Here is a 22,531-nt window from a genome sequence, read left to right as displayed (position 1 = left end):
TTTGACTTCTTCTCTCACATGTAGACCCCACTTTTTTTCTAACGATCAAAAAATCAATTTTCAAAATCCATACCAAACGAGCCCTTACAAAATTAGTCAAATGAATTCAAAAATAGCTTTTAAATATCACAATCTCCTTTTAACTTTTCAAAAATCGTTTCAAATGGCCACAAATCCTCCAACCCTTGAAACTTCATTTTCTCACAATAAATCCAAGCAAACCGTCCACTTGCCTTTTTCTTCAAAAACGCACACGACACGTAGTCTCGAGCTCGTCAATCAACGCGTATAGGGATATCTAATCTGGCTCAAAAGTCCTAGCCTATTATTTTTTGAAAGAGAATAATACTACAGAAATTATTCTGTTCAAAGTGGACATAATAAAATTGTCTATTTGTCGATGCGTCAGAAGAATTTTAAGGAATTTCTTTTTTTAATTTTTATAAATTGAACAAGATAGGGCTTCTAACCATAGATAAGAGAACATGAGTGAAAAATAGTAATTATCTAACATTAGTGGTGCTAAAGCACTAATCTAAATAATCACACTCGATAGATTCAATTAAATAAATTATGTGACATTATATTTAAGTAAATTAGCATAATGTATTTGTCAATTAAATTGGTACTTGACATTAATGATATTGAGCAACTTTAATCTAACACCTGTTTGATTGTCATTATTCAACAAAAATGAAGTTTTGAGAAATGTATGGTTAGGAAAATTGAATTTAAAATATTTTATTGTGTAAATATATGATTAAAATGAGTCGGCAGAGTGAAGACTCTTCAAAAAATTGTGGTCTTACTGGGGCCAAGTAAAATGTGTATTTCGAAAACTCAAAAATATTTCTTTGCGCCCTGCTCTTGACAAAGTTAGGGTAGAAGACAGCAAGGATCGGCTTCCTTATTAATCTTTACAAACTGCCACCCGTTTGCCATGTAGAGAATACGTACATACACAAATACATAGAGGAAGAAAGGGAGGAGAGAGAGGGGCTTCCTTGTAATCAATCTTACATCATTCAATTCCCTTTTGATTTATTAATTCAAATATTGGAGTTCGTTTTTCTTTTTTCCTAAAGAATTATATTTTCTGGGTCATAAATATTTTGGTAAAGGTCTGGAAATTCGAAGGTTTATTTGTCGACCTCCTCTCTTATCTCTTGAGGCCCAGAATTTTTAATTAGGAGATCTTCATTTTTGGGTTAATTTGATTCTTAATTTGCATTTTTTGGCTTGATCTTGGATCGGAGAGTGATATATACACATATTCTTGCATATGCAATATATATGTACGGTACTTCAAGATTTTTGGGGAAATTATACAGTATGGTGGCAGAATGGGGATCTCGTTATTGTTCCAAGAAGACTGATGATATATGTGGTGATGAGGTATTTTTATTTATTTTTTTTCAATTTGCTTTAAAAAATGTATTTTATTGCTAATTTTTATTTTCCGTTCGATAGCATTGTTGGGCAATTTTTTTAAAATATTACTGGGTTTTCTGATTTTATTTGTTGGCGAGGAAAAATATAAACAATTTGAAAATGTTTCTGGGAAAAAATGAAAGGTTTTTGGTTTTTAAACAAGTACTGAAGTTAAATTTCATGAAATTTTAATATATAAAATTGGAAGAGATCAATATTTGCTGCTTGTTGGTAGGATTTAGGGGAAATTAATATGGCGTAAGATTCAAGATCCTGTGTAAATTTTATTTTTTTCCAAGTCCATGAGCTGATCTTTAAGAGTAGTGGTCTAAATGGAGCTGTGTTTATCCTTGTTTTTCCTTTGATAAAGGTGCATTGAACCTTGAATCTGGAACCAAATAGTTCTTATGCTAAGTTAACACTAGGCTTTAAGGAATTCTTAAGACTCGGTACTTTTAGGACATTTTTGGTAGACAATACTGGATGGGATGGTACAATGCACTAGCTTCTCATTTGATAAGTGCATGATTCACTCAGTTCATAAATGACGTTGCTTTTTGGAATTTTGCAGAACTCAACTCGGACCTTGAGCATGTTGAGATTGAAGTGTATTCTGCGTGGTCTGGATATCAGATGCTGTCTCTTCCTTCTCATGTTGGTCCCGATATGCTTTTTGTTTATTTATATGCATGGCCAGAAGATCACATACTTCTTGAGGCCTTTGTGGGAATCACCACCTAAGCCTTTCAATGAAATTCCTCATTATTATCATGAGAATGTATCAATGGAGAATCTTTGTAGACTCCATGGTTGGGGAATACGTGAGTATCCAAGGCGTGTTTTTGATGCAGTGTTGTTCAGTAACGAGCTGGACCTCCTCAAGATACGATGGAAGGAATTGTACCCTTATGTTACAGAATTTGTACTACTTGAGTCGAATTCCACATTCACCGGACTGTCGAAGCCTTTGGTCTTTGCTGCTAATCGACAGCAATTCAAATTTGTGGAGTCTAGATTAAGTTATGGGCAAGTGCCGGGGAGATTTAGGAAAGGAGAAAATCCGTTTATCGAGGAAGCTTATCAACGACTTGCGTTGGACTATCTGCTTAAACAAGCTGGTATTCAAGATGATGACTTGTTGATTATGTCTGATGTTGATGAGATACCAAGTAGATACACGATTAACCTCTTGAGGTGGTGTGATGACATTCCCTCAATCCTACATCTTCGACTGAAGAACTATTTGTATTCATTTGAGTTTCTTCTCGATAATAATAGCTGGAGAGCTTCGGTTCACAGGTATCAATCTGGCAAGACGAGGTATGCACATTATAGGCAGTCGGATGACATTTTGGCCGATGCAGGGTGGCACTGCAGCTTTTGCTTCCGCCGAATTAGCGAGTTCATATTCAAGATGAAAGCTTACAGCCATGTGGACCGAGTGAGATTTTCTCATTTTCTGAATCCTAAAAGAGTCCAGCGAGTAATCTGCAGAGGGGCTGATTTATTTGACATGCTTCCAGAAGAGTACAGTTTTAAGGAAATCATCGGAAAAATGGGACCTATTCCTCACTCTTATTCAGCGGTTCATCTCCCAGCATATCTTTTGGAAAATGCTGATAAGTATAAATTTCTCTTGCCGGGAAATTGCATAAGAGAACGTGACTGAATGAAATGGACCGCATTTGTGTCATTTTTTTCGTAAAGGTTGAAGGTTAGCTTTGGCTCCCGGCACAGGGTTTCATTGTCCAATTGATCACCGTGCTTGTATCTTTTTTACAACTTTTTGGCAAAATTGGACGCCTACTTGGATTTCTAGAGTGAGTTATGTATATGACTTTTCATAGAGTTGGTTTCTGTGCGGGATTTGGGTAGCATCCATTTACGAGGTGGGATTTTGCGGCTCCATTGTGGTTCCTGGGCTTTTGTTTTCCCCGCATCAGGAAATTTTCCGATATGGGACTAATTTATTCAAATGTTATTGCAAATTATGTTGTTTACTCCATAATTTCAACTCTCTGACATTCTTGCTGATCAAAATGCTTAATCCTAGAAAAGTATATCGATGTTATTGAAAGTTATAAGTTCTTTCTTGCTTTGCTTTACACTTGCCCTGGGTCAAGCTAATGAATGGAATCTGGTGTTCTGCCTGCCTCCCCCTATTTTTCTCATGTTGAGTTGCAGTGTAAAAAGTCAAATGAATAGAGAATCTGATACCCTTAATTATTTATGTGATATTGTTAATGTTTCAACTTTCTAGAGAACATTAGTCATTGACTCACATTGATGTGCAGCTCTTTACATCATATGACAATGGTCTTTCTGACTGGTGCAGATAACAATTAAGAAGCATAATTCTCAATTTAAAAAAAAAGGTTGAAACCAAATCTTGAGGGTCCCACCGTCCTGTGTTCCAGCAGGTCAGAGAACAAGGAGTCCAATTTCATATTTTAGAAATCGAACCCTCACACTACGACTGTCGGTAAGGCTGAGACTACCTTGCACCACTGTGATATGTCCTGGGGCACATAAATTCTCAATTTTGTAAGCATGGATGAACATCACAAGGAAATCTAAACAATTGTGCAGATAACATTTTCATTGTAAAGGTAGGTCCATCGGTATCATTAAACAAATCCCTTTTATTTTATTTTATTTTATTATTATTATTTTTTTTTTCAACTACGGTCCAAAGCAATGTGTATAAAGATGCATGGAATAAAATTTAGCCAAGTTTTACGAACTCTCTCTCCATTAAATATTTAAATAAATAGAATACTTATATTTAAGTGAAGAGTTTGTATGAAACGAATTACGGAAAGATATTAAATATAAAAATAATTAAGGTAAACATGTATGATTTTATTTATTTTGAGGCCCCCAAGGCAACAAAATATTTCTTTAAATTAATTTATTCAAAATTTTGACTCCTTTGTCTTCCTCTCTCCTCCAAATCGCTAACGGCTCAATTTAAACAGTAATTGCCAATCTGCCATGCAATCTTCAACCCCCACAAAATTTCTAGCCGTTATAGTGATCATCCACGCATCCTTTTTAAAGTTTTTAATTTCTTCACTACAATGTTTGAACACGAAACTAATATTCACAGTTCCCTTTCAGTCAGTACCTTTAGAACTATCTCTGTGTCTTAAAGGAACATTTATAGTCTTAGCATCTAGCATAGCAAATCTCTCAATTAATTTCAGTATATATGGATTTTCTTTAGAACTAAGACAAAAATTTTCCTATCTTTAAAGATATCCATTCCTAAGATCTTATTTCATTACCTTTTCAGAAATATCAAAATTTGAGTTTTTTTTAAAAATAATATTCAAGTCATAATTAAATATTTATTTCAATTAAAAGATAATTGAAACTTATCTATATATATCCTCATATTTCTATCCTGAAAAACAACAAGACAATTACAAGCACCATTTTTAGTTCCCTGTAAAAAAGGAAACAGGAAATGTTGGGATTATTCAGGCTATACATATACTTGCCAGTCACAATGAAAATAGTTGATTAACGATTATAAGCCACAACCTCCGTTAATTATTCCTCTCATAAGAATATTTTTCTTGTCAAATAAATATTGCCGTCGAATTTTGAGTATATTTGTTCTTCATTTTGACTGTATATATTTACTCTTTGTGGCAGTCGTTATGAGTTTCAAATTTTAATCACTTATGTAATTCATATTCATATTTGTTCCTGATGCTCTATAACTCCATTTGTCTCATACAATTTCATTAGTGTACCTTCATCACATGCATATCATCATGTCATTTGTGACTTTTATAAAAAAATATGGAAGAATGCGACCACACGAGTGTGTTATGTGACTAATAATAAGATTTCGTTTGCAGCGTGACTAGAGTTATATGTGACTTTACTTGTGATGACTGTTTATATGTGATATGTGATAATTGTGGCTTGATAGTATGTTTAAAAAGCGTGACATCTGTAAATCACACATGTGACTTATGTGAGGTTATTTTTTTTAGCAATATGTTTCATGTGTTATGTGATTATGATCACGGTAAAGTAATTTTGATTAAAAATCGTGCCTTATTAACACTAATCTAAATTTTGACATTATATAATTCACGTATCAAAAAAAATTGTGCCTATAATTTTTTATTTCATTTTTTAATTATTTTATGTTTTAGAATTGTAAAGTTATTATTTCACCCTTATCATATTTGATTAAATTATGCTATTTAGATCAACTAAAGGTCAAATTAACGGTTTTTATCCATTTGGACTGGACCTGCGAATATTTTAGAGGTTTGGTGCCTCCCTTGGCATAAATGAAAAGTTTGTGTCAAGTCTGCTAATAGACAAAAGATTTAGTACCTTGACTGCAATTTTCCCTATTTAAAATAATTTTTAAATTAAAAATTCTTGATTTCTCCAAATAAACTTGTACCTAATTTTTATTATAGAAACTTTCATCTCTCTCTCTCCCACTCAAATGACTCACTTGATTTAGGCCCATCTGGAAAATGAATTAGACTTTCACAGTAGCCCATTCTATTACTTTTTCCAAACCCTTGACACGAGAAAAACGGAAAACCAAACACCCCAGTGAACAATGAACTCGGTGGCGAAGCGAGCAGTAATTCTCTTGACCCGCCCAAGTGCGGCTCTAGGCTCGGTGAATTGGGAGCTGCAGCAGTGGCGTGCAATCCGAGTGAAAGTGAGGAACAACAACCTGGAGCAAGCCCTGACCCTTCTGCAGAGAAAGATGCAGTCGAGCGGGATCGAACGTCTGATAAAGAATGAGCAGACCCACCACATCAAGAACTCGGAGAAGCGTGTGCTGGCCAAGAAGAATTTGGAGCGCAAGATTCGAGGTCAGGACCTCGCGCGGAAGCTTAAAGCCATCCTCGTCAAAAAAGTCAGGTGAATTGAAAAATTAATTAAATTTTTCATTCAATTATGTTCTGTATTTAGTATGTGCTGGTATTACATCATATAATGCTAAATGTTTGTCGTGATATAATTTAGCTATGAATATATGATGATGAAGCGGTGATGAACTAATGACATTTTCTGCTCCAATTGAAAGAATTTAAACTTTTACTTAAAACATCATCAAATTGATATTTCGTGTTTTGTTATTTTTAACGTGGAAAAAACAGAGATCTTATGAGTGTTCTCTTACGAATGAAAGAATGCAAGATCTATTTAATTACGCATGAAATTGAGATGATGGAGTTCTTTTTTTCTTTTGTTTTTTCACGAGAATTTTTTTTTTTATAGAATTCAAGGCATGAATATTCTGTTAATACGAAGACTGAATTTTTCTTGAAAATACTGTCAGATCAAGATGATGTCAAGTTTTATTTTTATTTGGAAATGAAGATTGTTATTGGCAATAGAGACCGTGGTTTGTAATTTAACGAGTGGGAATAGGATGGGTTTTTGTTTTTTTGATTCATAATAGTACTGCATCAGTAAACACAGAATTGTTGTTGTATTTTATTACATCTTTTATGAACAGAAGGTTAGAATTGAAACTTTGATTATAGGCATTCGTTAGAAAATGTTACAAATAGCTGTACGAGAGAATAGACATGGTGAATGAGCTGTTTATAGTAATTAAATTCCTGGAAATTACGAAGGAGTATAATGTTTAGATTCGTAACGTTGACCAGTTTATAGTAATTAAATTTCTGGAAATTACAAAGGAGTTTGATGTTTAGATTCGTAATGTTGACAAGCATATTGGAATGCTGATGTTCAAGAAACGGAAAAATTGGGACCAATTGAAAATTCTAATATTACAAGATAAGGCTTTACATAGTGCTAATGTGACTCCCAATGCCAAATGAAGAAGCCTAAGCTTTAACTTTATATGTGGAACTGAGATTTCCTAATAAGCAGCTATTTACACACCCTTGAGGGTTAAGTCAGTTTGTAAATTGAATTCTGAGTTCAGTTTCATCGTGTGATTCTAGCTGTTGAATTGTGGAGAGTTCTTTTTGTGGATTGAACGGATATGCAGAGTATTGAAATAGTTAAATTTTGGGAGGTAAATATTAACTGGAAATCCATTAACACAGCATATATAATTTCTTTTAGATGTTAAAGAAAGGGGACACAAAGGAAAATCACCAAGGTGAGAAGTATACTTGTTGAATCCTGGTGTCCTATAGCAAATGGATGATGAACAATCTCCTTGGACTAGTAACTAAAGGGGGCTACAATCATCCTAATATTTCATAGCGTTGAAACTGTAATATGACATAAAATTTTTGAAGAATGGACCTGTGTGTGTGTTTGTGTGTCTCTCTCTTTGTGTTGGGGGGTGGGGTGGTGGAGTAGTCACTATTGAGGAGTAGTCACTATTGAGACGCACAAATACTCTGTCTTCATTTTTCTTTCTACATGTCTTGTTTTCTTTGTTAATATTTGACTATTTGTACTACTTGTTCATTGTGTTTTCACTCATTTTGGATGTACAAGAGGATAAATATGACAAAACAAATTGACTAAAATATAAGATACTAATGAGAAATAAGTATGTGAAGTTCAATGGGAATGCATTTCAAATCTTAAGAATTAATTTAATGAATTTATTACTTAAGGATGCTGCCGCAAGATGAAACCAGTTATGATGCGAACCGATTTAGCAAGGTTGCTATCGAATCCACAGGAATTGATACCGAATCCCAAGAATGTCCCAAATACGACCAAGGTTTAGCATTAACTTTTGAACGATGAACCAAGCAATCAAAGGTATATTAAACCAACGACTTCTTGATCACAAAATCTCGAAATCCGAATTGTGGACTTGAACCTATAAAATTATAAACCAAAAAATCCAGCAAGAATGATGCTTGAAAGACCCCTTGATTACATAACCCAAAGATCCAACCCGATGTTTTTGAACGCCACAAGAAATCACTTTCTTAATAAGTTTGATTTGCCCATTGTACAACAAGATAATTGAAGCGAAAAGCTTCGAGAGAATTTTATTCAATTATTCATATGAGAAGGCTTGTGTATTACAATGAGAAAATAAATTTATTTATACTAAAAACTTTGCAAGTAGTCTGAAAAGGAATAAAACTCTAAAAATATAAAAGTTACAAAAATTAAGAATTCTAAGCAAAATAAAACACCTAAGAATATAGTAATTACCAAAAATAAAGAATTCTAACTAAAACTAATAACTTCTGAATTTTGGAAACTTTCTCTGCTGGAATTGACGTTGCGGATCATATTAGTCTCTCTCTTCGAAAGGAGTCAACCTCGAATCCAAACCTTGAATGTTCAAATTATAGCCTTTTTCTCAAATCAGCGCAAGAACATGAAATGGTCCGTCTCCCCTCGGATGCAATTTGGACTGCTTTTGAATTCGAACCCTTCTCTTGCATACATAAATCCAATCTCCTTTACATGGATCAAAATGTGTATGTTTTGACAGCTTCCTCTTACCATTTTGTGATGCTCTAAGAATGATTTCAGCTGATAAATCTCCGTTCACTTTCCATGCTTTACTCGGCCCAGGTGATTGTAGTAACGACAATTCAAATTGATGCATATTTCCCGGTATACTAATTTTGTAGTTCAATCCACTGCATATGAACTCCTTGCAAACAAATTCCTTCCATCGCATTTGAAACTCCGTTGTCTCCTCGAGAATCACAAATTCAATATTCGGTATATATGATATCTCCCAAGCAGGATGCGGTTGTTGTTGAAGTTTATCCACCAATTGATGCTCGATGCTCGGATTGTAAGGGATTTCAATAGGATTATTTTCTGGAATTAAATCTTCGGTGATCTGCAAAATAGAATTATTCAAAATAGGGAGGGAAATGTTAATGTTCGCCAACGCCTCCTCAATCTTAACCTCCTCTTTATGCAAGCCTACTTCCGATTCCCTTTCACCTCCTACAACTCCCTTTTCTTTTCAAGTTCACTCTTGACTTCCTTTTCACTCTTTTGTGGCTCTTCTCCATTTTTCTCACAATCAATCACCTCACAAATTTGACTTTTACTCTCTTGCACCTTCATGTGATTAATTTGAGATTTAACCTTGTCACGAAGCCCTGTTACTTCTAATTTGAAATCCCGACTCACTAACTCACTTGATATACTACGCACATACTTCGTACTAGGTGTTTTTTTTCCCTTGGACACTCAACCCCATAAGATCTTCTAGGCATCTCTCTAAATTCCCGCTCACGCCGATCACTCCTATAATAATAATTTGGCGCATATCGTTTCCTCATAATCACCCTCAACTCATCCCAATTCTCAATCGGCCTCTCAACATACTTTCGCCTAGATGTTGTCAATTGATCCCCCTGAATTGTAGCATAATCCACAAATGAGTTCACAATCAACTTCAATTTTCTCTCCTCGGAGTAATTAGGGCACTCAAACATCAACTCAACTTTTTTTTTTTCTGATGCCACGTACGCCTCGGAATCACTCCTACCTTTAAATTTTGGGATTGTCGTTTTCATACTCCTATCACCACCATATCCATAATAATTCGTATCCCTTTTTCCAAACCTATTGCCTTTATTTTTCATACCCCGTATTGCATCCTCAATCCACGCATCTTCATCACTATCACTACAATATTCATATGCATCATAAATTTCATTCTTAGGCTCCCATCTATTCCTTCGCCTCATATTAGACACTCCAACACATTGATCTCCATGAAGATTTTTCAGTTTCACATCAAGTCTGTTTAACTTATTTCCCATATTCTCCATACCCATCAACAACCTTTCAAATTGCTGCATCATCCTTTTCGACATTTAGAATTGACTTTGATGTGAATTTGACATTTTTTTGACACTTTCTTTTTATTTTTTACTCTCTTTTTTTTAACTTTTTTTTTTACTCAAAATTTTTTCCCCGGTACCTTACGGACATGAACAGTACCTCGTGAACTGTAAAATAATTTTTTTTTTAAAACTTGACGATGAATCGAAGACTTGACAAAAACTGAAAATTACAAAAACACCAATAACACAAAGAAAACACGAAAAACAAAAGGACAACAAAAATAAAATAAAAATTGGATATAACCTTGATCTTGGTGTCTTAGCTCTAATACCAAATGATGCAAACTCGATTAGCAAGGTTGCTATCGAACCCACAGGAATTGACAACAGATCCCAAGAATGCCCAAATAATGATCAAGGTTTAGGAATTGACTTGCAAAAGTGAACTAAGCAACCGAACGTATATGAAACAAACAACTTCTTGATCACAAAGTCTTGAAATTCGGATTGTGGACTTAGAACCAATAAAATCATAAACCAAAAAACCCAGCAAGAACGATGCTTAAAAGGCATCTTGATTGCATAATTCAAAGATCCAACCCGATGTTTTTGAACGCTACAAGAAATCACTTTCTTGATAAGTTTGATTTGCCCATTGTAGAACAAGATAATTGAAGCGAAAAGCTTCGAGAAAATTTTATTCAATTATTCATAAGAAAAGTCTTGTGTATTACGATGAGAAAATAAACCTATTTATGCTAAAAACTTAGTAAGTAGTTTGAAAAGGAATAAAACTCTAAAAATATAGAAGTTACCAAAATTAAGAATTCTAGACAAAATAAAACTCCTGAGAATATAGAAATTACCAAAAATAATGAATTCTAACCAAAAGTAACAACTTGTGAATTTTGGAAACTTTCCTTGCCGGAATTGACGTTGCGGATAATATCAGTTAGGTTTTGAACTATTAGAATCAGGAACTGAATGTCAAGATTCGTATCCTGTAGCCTTTTCTGTCCACTATAATATCTCTTGAAGAGACATCAAAACTGACGATTTTACACAAAGGCAGCCTCTCTTGGGAATAATGGCCCAATTTCTCCTTACATATTGAGCAGAAAAGGATCCAATGAATTCAAAAGAATTGAACAAGGAGCCGTATAAGGTGAATATCTCATGAACAAAGGGGACTTCTCTGTCAACTAAAGATCCATATGTCGACTTGTGGTTTCTTGTTATCTGATTATTATATCGCATGTCTTGGCTTGTTTGTCTAGCTCCTAATTAATGTGGCTTCCATAAGATGCTGACTTGTGAATCTTGACATCCTCGATTCCTTTGCTTGCAGGGGTCTATAAAACGAATCAAGAAGGAATTGTTCTCTTCCCAAGAGGTTAGCAAAGAGGCTATTATTTGCTGCTGGTGCTTATTCAGTCTGCTGACGTTTTTGTAGGAGAGTAATCTGTAACGAATAGAACCAAATATGAGGTGTGGTTCTTAAAATGTTCAATTTTTATCTCGATAAAAATTTTCTAGTGCATACCTGATAAGAAATAATCGACATGAATATAAACTACATAACAAAATTTTTGTTTATTTTCTTACTTCGTATTATCTAGTACTTTTGAATCCTTTATGTAGAATGGATACCTTTCGCCCTACCAAATAAGCAATGCTTTATCATAAGTTTTTTCTAAACTAAATTAATCACATGGAGCTGAAAACCCCTTTTCCATGCTTTTTGTTCTTCGAAGTGATGTTCTCTAACTCGAAAAACTTTGTAGTTGCTAAGTCTCACTTCTTATTTTATTATTCATTCTCACATGATATATATCCACAAATAAGTTTAGAGAAATGTTCATTTCTTTAGATGTTGGATGTCCATCGAGAGAGAGGAATTACACATGGAAAAAAAAGAAAAAGGAAAAAAGGAAACGGAGAATCTCCATTGACTGGCTTTCAAGGCATTAGACAACCGTCGATACATGTATTTTCAATCTTCTTAGTTGGTGATGGTGCTTGTAATGAGATAGATGCCGGCCCTTGATGAAAACCTTCGAGGTCCAATCCTTGGGCAAAAATGATGAGAAAACTAGTTGTTGCTTGGAAATAGATAATATGTGACTTGAATTCGCATTCACTTCTTTATAGGAAAAAACCTAAATTTTGTAGAAGAAAATAATCAAAAGTGTGTTGTTCCTTTAAAAATGATATATTAATTTTTAGGGCAAATTTTAGTGGGGATCTACAACCTTTGCTAACGATGACACATAGGTTTCTCATGTGACATTTAGATCTTCGATCTACAAAAAATGCGCACATGTGCTTCATAATTAACGAAAAACGTTAATTTTAGCAACTAAATTAGCATGTGACGCTCATGTGATACCTCTTTTAATGTGTAAAAACCTACAAACTCATTTTTCTTCTTTGTAAAAATCTCCAATAGTTTAAATCATTACATTATTTTCAATGCTCAAAATCCATAAGATTCGTCGTATTGACATTACTTTGGACAGCTTTACTCTATTCAGAGACAATACCTGTGTCGCATGCTTATTTAACGACCAAAATGACATTTTTCTTGTCAACTGTGGATGACACATGCACAAGTTTTATAGGTTGAGGACTTCGATGTCACAAATGAAATTTTGAGGACCCCATAATCAAACCTAGCAAAGGTTAGAATTTACCTACAAAGCTTCCATTTCGGAAAAATTTAGTAACAATTTAATTTATAAACAGATATAAATGAATGGTGAATAATACTTGTTGGTTCATGGAAATGTTACAGTTAAAAATGAAGTTTGACCAATTATAAATAATTTATAAATTTCCTATACGGAGGCTAAGATAAGCAAAACCTTACCTAATCATAATGGCCGAACAATATGTCTTTTGTGCTCTCATCCCCAGATAAACAAGCGTAAGCGAATGCAAAAAAACAAAAAGACAGCTATTATCATCATGCTTTTTCAAAAATTGAAAAAGAATTATTTTACCTTGGCATAAATATTCCGTTAACTTGGCCTCTTAACAAATTACTAAAAAGTCGAACAAATTAACATCCAAAATCTCTGCGTACTAAGGGGATCTTCAATGGAGATCCCAAAATACCATTTTGTACTATAAATGCCTCCAATATTGCACCATATTTTGCATCATTTTGGTGCAAAAATGGTGCAAGTGAATAGTAATAAGAATATAATTAGTAATAATTAAGGATTTTTTTTAATTTTGTAATTATTTATAATAAATTCATAATATAATCAATTATTTTCGTCAATCTAACGTGATACATAAAACAAGTGAATACTTTAGTAATTAATAATAATTCAATATTTTCGTTAATTTAAAATAATTATTTATTTACTAATTTATGCATTTGTAAAATAATTAAATAATTTTTTTCAAATAAATAAATTGTTAAGAATTGAAAAAAAAAATGAGGAAGATAATTAAACACTCTTCATATTGTGTAAGTTTTGGTGTAATGTGTTGGAGATGATTTTTAATTTGGTATAAGATTTGGTGTAAAATGGTGTAAAATTTGCCTCAAATTTTAGTGCAACGTTGGAGCTAGTCTGGTAGATATACACACTTCTCAAAATATATACAAAACTCAAAAAAAAAAATCGACTTTTTCCCCATTAACACACTAATAATATATATGCAAACCCAAAAAGAAAAATTATACAAAGAAATGATTTCTTGAAAAATAATTTTTTTTTTTGGAAAATATGTAAAAATAAAAAAATAAAAAATTATAGTTCCACTTGTAAATTTATTTTATTGGAAGAATGTATGATTGAAAATAAATTTACAAAAAATAATGTTTTAAATAATCTTTACCAAGCTGGGGCTTAATATGATATGAGCTCAATACAATGGAATAAACAATTTTCCTTTTGTTGTGCAAACCTAATGGGAGATAATCAAATAATAATGCTAAAAAAAACCGACACAACATTTAACATGATTAGACAATGTGTCTACTTCCTAAGTATCCTTCCATTATAATCAACAATAATGGATACAATGATCTCTCTAGATAGCACTAAAGGCTAATCAAACCATCTAGAATTTAACAATTCTTTGCCCGTAAAAATTCTCGTATACCAAAGACGGAATCCTTCAAATACAACAAGCAACAATATCCCATCACAACTATCTCAAGAAAAACTATGGTACAAAACAATAATGGGAAGATTCCATGACAATTTGTTACTCTTCATATAGCAATTTCTCCTGAATTAACAGTTGAATCTTGATCTTGTGCATTGAATTTGAAGAACAATGAGTTGCGAACCTGGTTGATAGTACTTCTCTATTTTCCCATTATATTTCATCACCCCTTGTACAGGTGGGGAATATAGAGTTTCCTTTGCCTTTCAAAAATGTCTAGAGACCAACAGAAAGTTATATTCACTCAGTGGATAAATAATTTACATGTGAGAGCATTTACATGACGCATTGCAATCAACATGAAAAAATGCAGCTCCAGAGACGGAATTTTCAATCATTGATGGTTTGAATTCCATAGCTAATAGCCTTTATCAATGGAATCAGTCCGTTGGTAAATATCTAATGAAAAGGGTGATTTCTCTGTCAACTTAAGATCCTCCGGATGACTTGTGGTTTCTGGTTCTCGAATTATTCTATCGCGTATCTTAGCTGATTTTGTTTATCTTGGCAGTCCTTTGCTTTTATAAAACCCAATTTATGAATCTTGACATTCCTATATCCTGATTCATTTCTTGCAGAGCTTTGTAAAAAGTAATCGGGAAGGAATTGTTCTCAAGTGGTCAGCGAAAGGGGCTTTTATTTATTGCTGGTGGTTTATGTAGTAAGCGGTCGTTTTTGGAGAAGAGTATTCTGCAACCAGGAGAGCCTATGATAATGTGCGGTTCTGTAAGTGGGTATGTAGTACTTGACAGGAACAAAAATTGCACGAACAAAATTTTAGCTTATTTTCTTTCTTAATACTATCCAGATTATTAAATCCTTCTTACAAAACATGCTATAATAGGCACAGACTTTGGCACATAAATTTGTGATACTCGATTTTCATTCTATTCTCAATAACCTTTGGTAGCTTGCATGCAGAAGAAATACATAGTGCAAATGGCAGCACTGAATGAACACCATTTTACCACTGTCATTGATACCGTAAAACATATTTTGCAAGTTCCTTCTAAGGCTCTATTTGGTACATCTGTTAAGGCTTAGGGTCTATTTTAATAAAGTCAATCTCATTAAGAGGAGTGACTCAAAATCTATTTAAGTTGGTTAATATTTCGGTATTTAACCGATATGAGATTTATTCCCTTAATATGTCCCCGTAAGATAGTGGCTCTTTTTGAGCAGACCAATCTTAAAATTCATGTGCTCATTTTTGAGACTTAATCGGATCAAATAGCTCGTTAGATCTTACTGGGCTCTGATACCATATTAAGACTTGGGGTCAATCTTAATAAGGTCAATCTTATTAAGAGGAGTGACCCAAGATCTATTTAAATTAGTCAATATTTCGGTATTTAACCGATGTGAGATTTATTCCCTTAACATAAAATCATAATTTATTTTTATTTTTTAGTGCCATTTAGTATCACTGTACATGCTTATCAAATAACCCAGTAATGCCTTATCATAAGCTTTTTTAAAAACTAAGAAAAATCATACCGAGATGAGAACACTGTTGATGCCTTTTGTTCTTCGTAGTGATCTTCTCTAACCCAAAAAACTATGGAGTTGGTACATCTGATTCCTTATCTTCTTATCGAATTCAATGTCACATGACATATAACCACAAATAGCTTGCGAGAAGCTTCATTTTTTGAGATATTTGATGCACACCAAAAGAGAAATAAAAGAAAAGTAAAACAGATATTCTTCATGGACTAGTTTCCAAGACATTAGACCGCCATCTATGCATATAATTTTGACCTAGATTCCTATTTTTTACTTCTTAGTTGTGATAGACAATGGTGCTTGCATTGCTATAGATGCTTGCTTATGAAGAAATCCTTTTAAAGAGCCATCTTTCTTAAGTAAAAATGTCAAAAAAATTTGGTGACAATAAATGGTTAATTTTTGAGATCGAATTTACATGATGGACTTTTATCTTCATGGATAAAGACTGAATATTTGTAGAACAAAATAATAAGAAAAAATGTAGTAGTTTTTGTCACTTTAACTACTACATCTAGCCTCCAAGATTCACCAAGATAGATGACACGTACACTAGTGCTAAATGTTTAAACCCCGTAATGCTACTGGTACAATAGCATTATTTGTGAAAAAAATAAAAAATTACTTTCATCTTTCTCTAGCTTCAATTATAGGGCCGAACTTTACAATCACAAATCTTCCCACAACTAAAGAGAGTTGTGACCTAGGTAATCTAACTCCCAAACAAATAACCAATTCGAGGCTTCAAATACAGAGTTTGACGTTTAGGATTATAAATTTTTTCGTTGGATCATCAGTTGATTTTAAAAAGAGACAATAGCAAAGTTCGATCCACCAAAACTCCCCATTTAATATCCAAGTTCTTCTTTGCTTTGAATCGGGTAGGCCCGTAAGGTCCACTTCAAAACCCTTCATTTTCCTACCCCAAGGTTTTGCAGATTTTTAGAGAATTCGAAAAATACCAGGTTTGCCGTTTACATATAAGAGAGTGGAGCGGACTTGGTTTTTGGGTCCCCGAGTCCTTAAATCTCCCTCTCTCGCGTTATCTCCATAGGCGAAACCATGTATCTCTACATACCCCTATAGACACAAATGTATCACTACAGTTGTTGTATTGCGTTGATATACAGAACATATCCCAATATTCATTTCGATATAAAAATTACAGCTTTCAGCTTCCGATCCAGGTGTAGAGCTCAAATGGGTAGCTTTGAGTGGGGGTCTCTTTTTATCTATGTATAAAATTCTTGGCAAGCAACGCCTCATATATCGCTCTCGCATCGCATACTATGTGAAAGCGGGCCTCATCGATAGGGCAATCCAAGTGTTCGATGAAATGTCCAATTCAGATTGCAGGGTCTTTTCCATCGATTACAACAGGTTCCTTGGAGCGTTGATAAAGAACTTGCGTTTTGAGGTAGCTGAACACTATTATAATTTGATGGTTTCGAAAGGGTTCTCTTTGAGTTCCTTTACTTACTCCAGATTCAGCTCCGGGTTGTGTAAAGTTAAGAACTTTGAGCTCATTTGTAGACTTTTTGAAGATATGGATAGGCTCAACATTGTGCCTGATATATGGGCTTATAATATTTATTTGAATCTTTTGTGCAGCGAGAATTTAGTGGACAATGCCTTGGAATTATTGAGAGTAATGAGAGAGAAGGGGCGTGAGCCAGACATAGTGAGTTATACTATTGCAATTAGTGGGTTGTGTAGGGTTAAAAGGCTTGACGAGGCTGTTGAAATGTGGAAAATGATGATTAAGAAGGGTTTTGAACCAGATAATGGCGCTTGCAGGGCACTTGTTTTAGGGTTATGTGACAATGGGAAGGTTGATTTGGCATATGAGCTCACTGTGGGGGATATGAAGGGGAAGGTTAAGTTTAATGTGATAATTTATAATGTACTTATAGATGGGTTTTGTCAAGCAGGTAGGATTGACAAGGCACAAGCAATCAAGTCATTTATGAGTAGGAATGGATGTGTGCCTGATTTAGTTACTTATAATGTGTTATTGAATTATTTTTGTAATGAGCTAATGTTGGACGAGGCAGAGAAGTTAGTAGAAAAGATGGAGAGAAGCAGGATGAAGCCTGATGGTTATAGCTACAATCAGCTTCTAAGGGGTCTATGCAAAGGCAATAGAGTAGATACGGCTTACGACTTGATGGCCAAAAAGATGGAAGCTAAAGGGTTGGTAGATGTTGTATCCTACAATACAATTATTAGAGCATTTTGCAAGCTGGGCCGTACTAGAAGGGCTTTTAAGCTATTGGAGGAGATGGGGAAGAAGGGAATTGTTCCTGATGTGAAAACATTTACGCCCCTCATAAAAGGCTTTCTTAGAGAAGGCAACTCAAAGATAGCCAACAATCTTCTTGAACAGATGACAAAATTGGGTATATCTCCAGATAGCGTATTGTATACTGTCATTATTGATCACCGTTGCAAAATTGGTAGTGTAGAAATGGCTCGCAGTATTTTTCATGATATGGTAGTGCAGGGGATTGCCCCTGATGTAGTGTGCTACAATGCACTCATCAGTGGGTTTTGCAAGGCTTTCAGAGTTAGTGAAGCCATGCATCTATTCGAGGAAATGCAAAGTAGAGGTTTGTATCCTGATGAGTTGACTTTCAAGTTAATCATTGGAGGTCTCATAAAGGAAAAGAATTTTTCTTTGGCTTATGACATCTGGGATCAGATGATGGAGAAGGGATTTACCCTTGACAGAGATATATCTGAGACTCTAATCAATGTCATCCATTCAAAAGATGCATCCACCGATAACTTTATCAATGGTTTGTATCTCATGACTTCGCTTCATGCTCCTTTTTTTGTGTGAAAAATTGTGCGAGTGCGTTCCCATGATCTCTGTGTATTCTAATCTGCAGTTAAACCACTGTGCAAATATTGAAATAACTCTACATGCAGGTCTATTTGTACAGTGACCCGAATATTTAATGTGAATTAAAAATTAACAGACTTCTGTCTGTAGAGAACTATATCCCATGCTTCAGAACAGTGAGCAGGAAATTGAGATTTCTGTGAAATTTACAAGTGACACATAAAATAAATATGAACACATCATGTATTGCTGTTCTTTTTCTTAAATGGAGTTGTTCATTTACTAGGAACTTTTTAAGTTTTACTCATCTTTCTTATGAAAATGAATTTAGATTGAAATGCTGCAAAGTCCTCTCAAGATATATTCTCAGTTGATGGTGCACCTCNTTGTTTATCACCTGAGCCAATATGTCAGCAAAAAAATCACTCCAATTTTTCTCTTCCTCTTCAGATTCTATATGATGTGTGCTGTTCTACACCTTTTGTGCTTATTCTACAGAGAGCGAAACCAGGCGCTCCAGTATCCTCATGTAGCAGGTCAGGGACCTTTGGCTTCTTGCGCTTGGGCAGCTATTGAGGCTGAACTAATTCTGAAATTTTTCATTACGATGCTAATCTTGGTATGATTGTTTTCTTCTGCCTTTTTAAAGTATTTTGTTAGTACCAAGCACAAATGAGTAATTTAAGAAAGTTCTATTTGTCGTTTATATAATGCCTGGCCTGTCTAAACCATTGCAGTCAATTAGTTTTAATATATAAAAATATAAAATGGAACATAAAAGTAACAAATAATAATTTGATGGATGTGTCTAAACAAATGAAAAACGACTAGTTATTTAATAATTTTTTCTTGCTTCGTTTTTAAAAATGCTTCATCGGGAGTTGACCATTTGTGTATGCGAGGTGAGGCATAAGCCTTAGGGCAAATCAATAAAATAATATGAAAGAATATAACAGTACAAAATTATGCTCATAATAAACTATAAAACATTTTAAAAAATCCAAAATATAACAAATTCAAAAATTAAAAGTCTTAACTCTTCAACAAACATAAAATAGATTAATAAAGTAGCTAATAATAAAATATCAAATTAGTAATTACATAACAAAATTGTTATATACGAATGGAAGTAAAGACCACTTGGCTCTCTCTTTATACCAACGCTAATGATAATAGTTCTTTTCATTCTGTCATCATCCTTTATTTGTGTAAAGACAGGAAAAATAAAATAAAATAGTCCCTTAAATATTGTTACGGGGTTGATTATGACTCATTTATTTGATTATGTATTCATTACCTTTTGTGGGAGTATGTTCATCATATTGATTTAGTTAATTTGTGCAATATGTATTCAAGCATATGGGCTCACTGCATTTTTTTAGGTTCATATCCATGTGAGTTTTTGTGAAGTGTATTGAAAGGGTAGAGTTGGTTACCCTTAACTTTTGGTCAGTATGTGTTAAGAGGGAAAGGTGGTCCCCTGTGTCTTATATATGTGTTTTGGAAAGTTTTGTTACTTTTAAGATTGGTTTAGTCCAATTTATAGGAAAATTTTTGTCAAAATTTTTATTTAATTCGTCAAAATGGGTCATGGTTACGTGATGATGGGTCTAATGCCTAGCTAGCACCCATTATCGATGCATATCACGTTTAGGTTCACTAGGCTGATTCAAGACAGCTAGGATATTATTAAAATGTCTGAGAAACGCTAGACACACCAACAAACACCATAATTCTCAATACTTTACCTTGAGTAGTAAACTTCCCAAATGGTGATCAAAAAGTATGCTTTGAGGCATTTTTAGAAAGTCTCATTTGAGGCTGGATTTGCAGGATTCAAGGCATAAGCCTCAAATAGCCTTTTTATACAATGATTATAAAAGAAAAGAAAATAAATGCATAGACAACAAACTAGAAAAATATGAACGAAAAAAGAAATTGCTGGTTGTTTGCCCATGAAAAGTAGTACCTTTAGTACATCGGTAGAGCAAGGATAGGCCAATATTCCTCACTTGTTTTCTCTGATCTCCAATTTTTTCTTTTGTTTGGTTTGGTTTATCACAGATGCCTTATAATGTGTCAGGCTACGAAAATATCTGTTTGAAAAGTTAAGAGGAGTATAAATAGCTCCAAAAGTGTAGGGCTTTTCCTTGGCATTATGCCTCAAACCATGCTTTTGAGTGCGGTGTAAGCCTGAACAAAGTTAGAGAGCATAATTTTAGACTAAAAAATGCTTTGTACGTGATGTCTGAAGGACTATGCTTTGCTGCCTCACCATTGATTTTACCTGTAAAATGGGGCACAAAACTTTGTTAAAACACCAGTAATTGGTAATGGACTATATGGAGATTCTGATGTGCATTTTTCTTATATGTCCCCTCTTTTCAGGTTTGGGTTTCTTTTCTTCTTTTTCTTTATCATTTAATTTTTCTTTCATTTTCTGGATTTTTATTTTTATTTTTCCAAAGAATTGCAGACAAACATCTTTTACTGGTGTAGATTGTACTGTTATTTTAAGTATGCTCAGGAAAATTGATTCAATTGCAAACTTTAACCATCCAACTGCAGCCAAAACTTCTTTTGTTTATAAGATGATCCTTTTTTTTTTTTGATAACCATGGATGTCCGGACAAGCTTACGCTCACCTTGACTAATCCCACGGGGACCTGGAATTTACAGTCAGGTATTCACCTTAGTGGCCCTGAGGGGACTCGAACTGGTGATCGTTGGGGAGCAAACTCAAGACCTGACTGACCACTGAGCTACCCCTCAGGGTTAATGAGATGATCTACTTACACATAACCTTTAAGTACCCGAGAAGTTCCACTTTTCTCATTCAAAAGAATCTTAAAAGCTTCATACTGCTCTTTGAGTGCATATGTTGAATTACCAATCGATCTTTTGACCTTGATCACTGCTGTATTTGACTTGTATTGGCAAAACAGTAAGACACTGTAATGTACTTTCAACAGGAGACGCTGCCATTTTCATCCCAACCGGCCCATCAACAACGATATTGGACAAGTAACTGCTTTTCCATGGCAACCAGAGACATGATCATAGCGGGTATAGATGTTCCAGTTCTCAGCCACAAGTGAGGCCACTTCCCACTTCTCAGCCACAAGTGAGGCCACTTCCCCCCTGGGAAGTGGCCTACTTTCGACTCGACATTGCCATTCAAGCCACCGTCATTCACCACCGGCACCGTGGACATCTCGTAGGACCAGGCCAATATCATAGCTGTGGCTGCATTATCTGAACTCTTATGAGTAATAATCATCAAGGGAAGCTTAGAATTCCTCATAGTTTGAACTTCAACATCTCCAGTCACAAAAATAAAAATCTTGGAAGTTTGTTGCTTTTAATATGAAGATGAGTAGACAAGCAAGACTTATCTTATATATCTTGAAAACTACAAGTTAAGAGATGAGCACTCGAGAAAGTAGACTCAAGGTACCCTCTCAACGCCAATCAAACATTTCTCGTGAACTTCGCCAAACTCAATACCAGTGTGAGTACAGATTTTTGTTACTTTTCACGAATCTATATTATGATGAAATTTCCATCACTAGCAATTGTGTTTAAACCATTTTCTACCGAGTCTGGTTTGCGGAGGTACACTAAGGAAGCTACATTCGGGTTTGGACGTCATAGCCTATAGCTGAAGAAACAGATGGACAGTAGAAGAGTTTACTATTGAGATTAGAAGTTTTGTGGGGGTAAACTGCATCCACCGAAGTCTTGATTTGGGAGAAAGAAAAGTGGGTTACAAAATGCTGAAATAACAAATGAGACATGAAGAGCA

The 22,531-nt window shown here is 34.3% G+C and overlaps 3 protein-coding genes across 4 annotated transcripts; all 3 read left to right on the top strand.

The window, feature by feature from the left end:
- Positions 1-803: 803 nt before the first annotated feature.
- LOC111403379 (beta-1,4-mannosyl-glycoprotein 4-beta-N-acetylglucosaminyltransferase-like) lies at positions 804-3,581 on the top strand. 2 transcript variants are annotated; one of them, XM_023031869.1, is made up of 3 exons: positions 804-945; positions 1,149-1,395; positions 2,003-3,581. In XM_023031869.1, the coding sequence occupies exons 2-3, from the start codon at positions 1,294-1,296 to the stop codon at positions 3,098-3,100; spliced, it is 1,200 nt and encodes a 399-aa protein (XP_022887637.1). In that variant the 5' UTR covers positions 804-945; positions 1,149-1,293; the 3' UTR covers positions 3,101-3,581. The 2 variants fall into 2 exon arrangements, with proteins under 2 accessions (XP_022887637.1, XP_022887636.1); XM_023031868.1 differs by having other exon boundaries at positions 804-1,395.
- Positions 3,582-5,893: 2,312 nt separating this feature from the next.
- LOC111403378 (30S ribosomal protein S21) lies at positions 5,894-11,797 on the top strand. Its single transcript, XM_023031867.1, has 2 exons — positions 5,894-6,339; positions 11,539-11,797. Exons 1-2 carry the CDS (start codon positions 6,029-6,031, stop codon positions 11,546-11,548), a joined length of 321 nt encoding a protein of 106 aa, XP_022887635.1. The 5' UTR covers positions 5,894-6,028; the 3' UTR covers positions 11,549-11,797.
- Positions 11,798-16,641: 4,844 nt separating this feature from the next.
- LOC111403377 (pentatricopeptide repeat-containing protein At1g13040, mitochondrial-like) lies at positions 16,642-19,111 on the top strand. Its single transcript, XM_023031866.1, has 2 exons — positions 16,642-18,679; positions 19,058-19,111. The coding sequence occupies exons 1-2, from the start codon at positions 17,116-17,118 to the stop codon at positions 19,060-19,062; spliced, it is 1,569 nt and encodes a 522-aa protein (XP_022887634.1). The 5' UTR covers positions 16,642-17,115; the 3' UTR covers positions 19,063-19,111.
- The last annotated feature ends 3,420 nt before the right edge of the window (positions 19,112-22,531 follow it).

The sequence above is a fragment of the Olea europaea genome, chromosome 11 (genome assembly GCF_002742605.1).
Source record: "Olea europaea var. sylvestris chromosome 11, O_europaea_v1, whole genome shotgun sequence".
Taxonomy (NCBI): Eukaryota; Viridiplantae; Streptophyta; class Magnoliopsida; order Lamiales; family Oleaceae; genus Olea; species Olea europaea.
The sequence above is the reverse complement of the archived record's forward strand: the minus strand, read 5'-3'. Positions and strand labels throughout refer to the sequence as shown.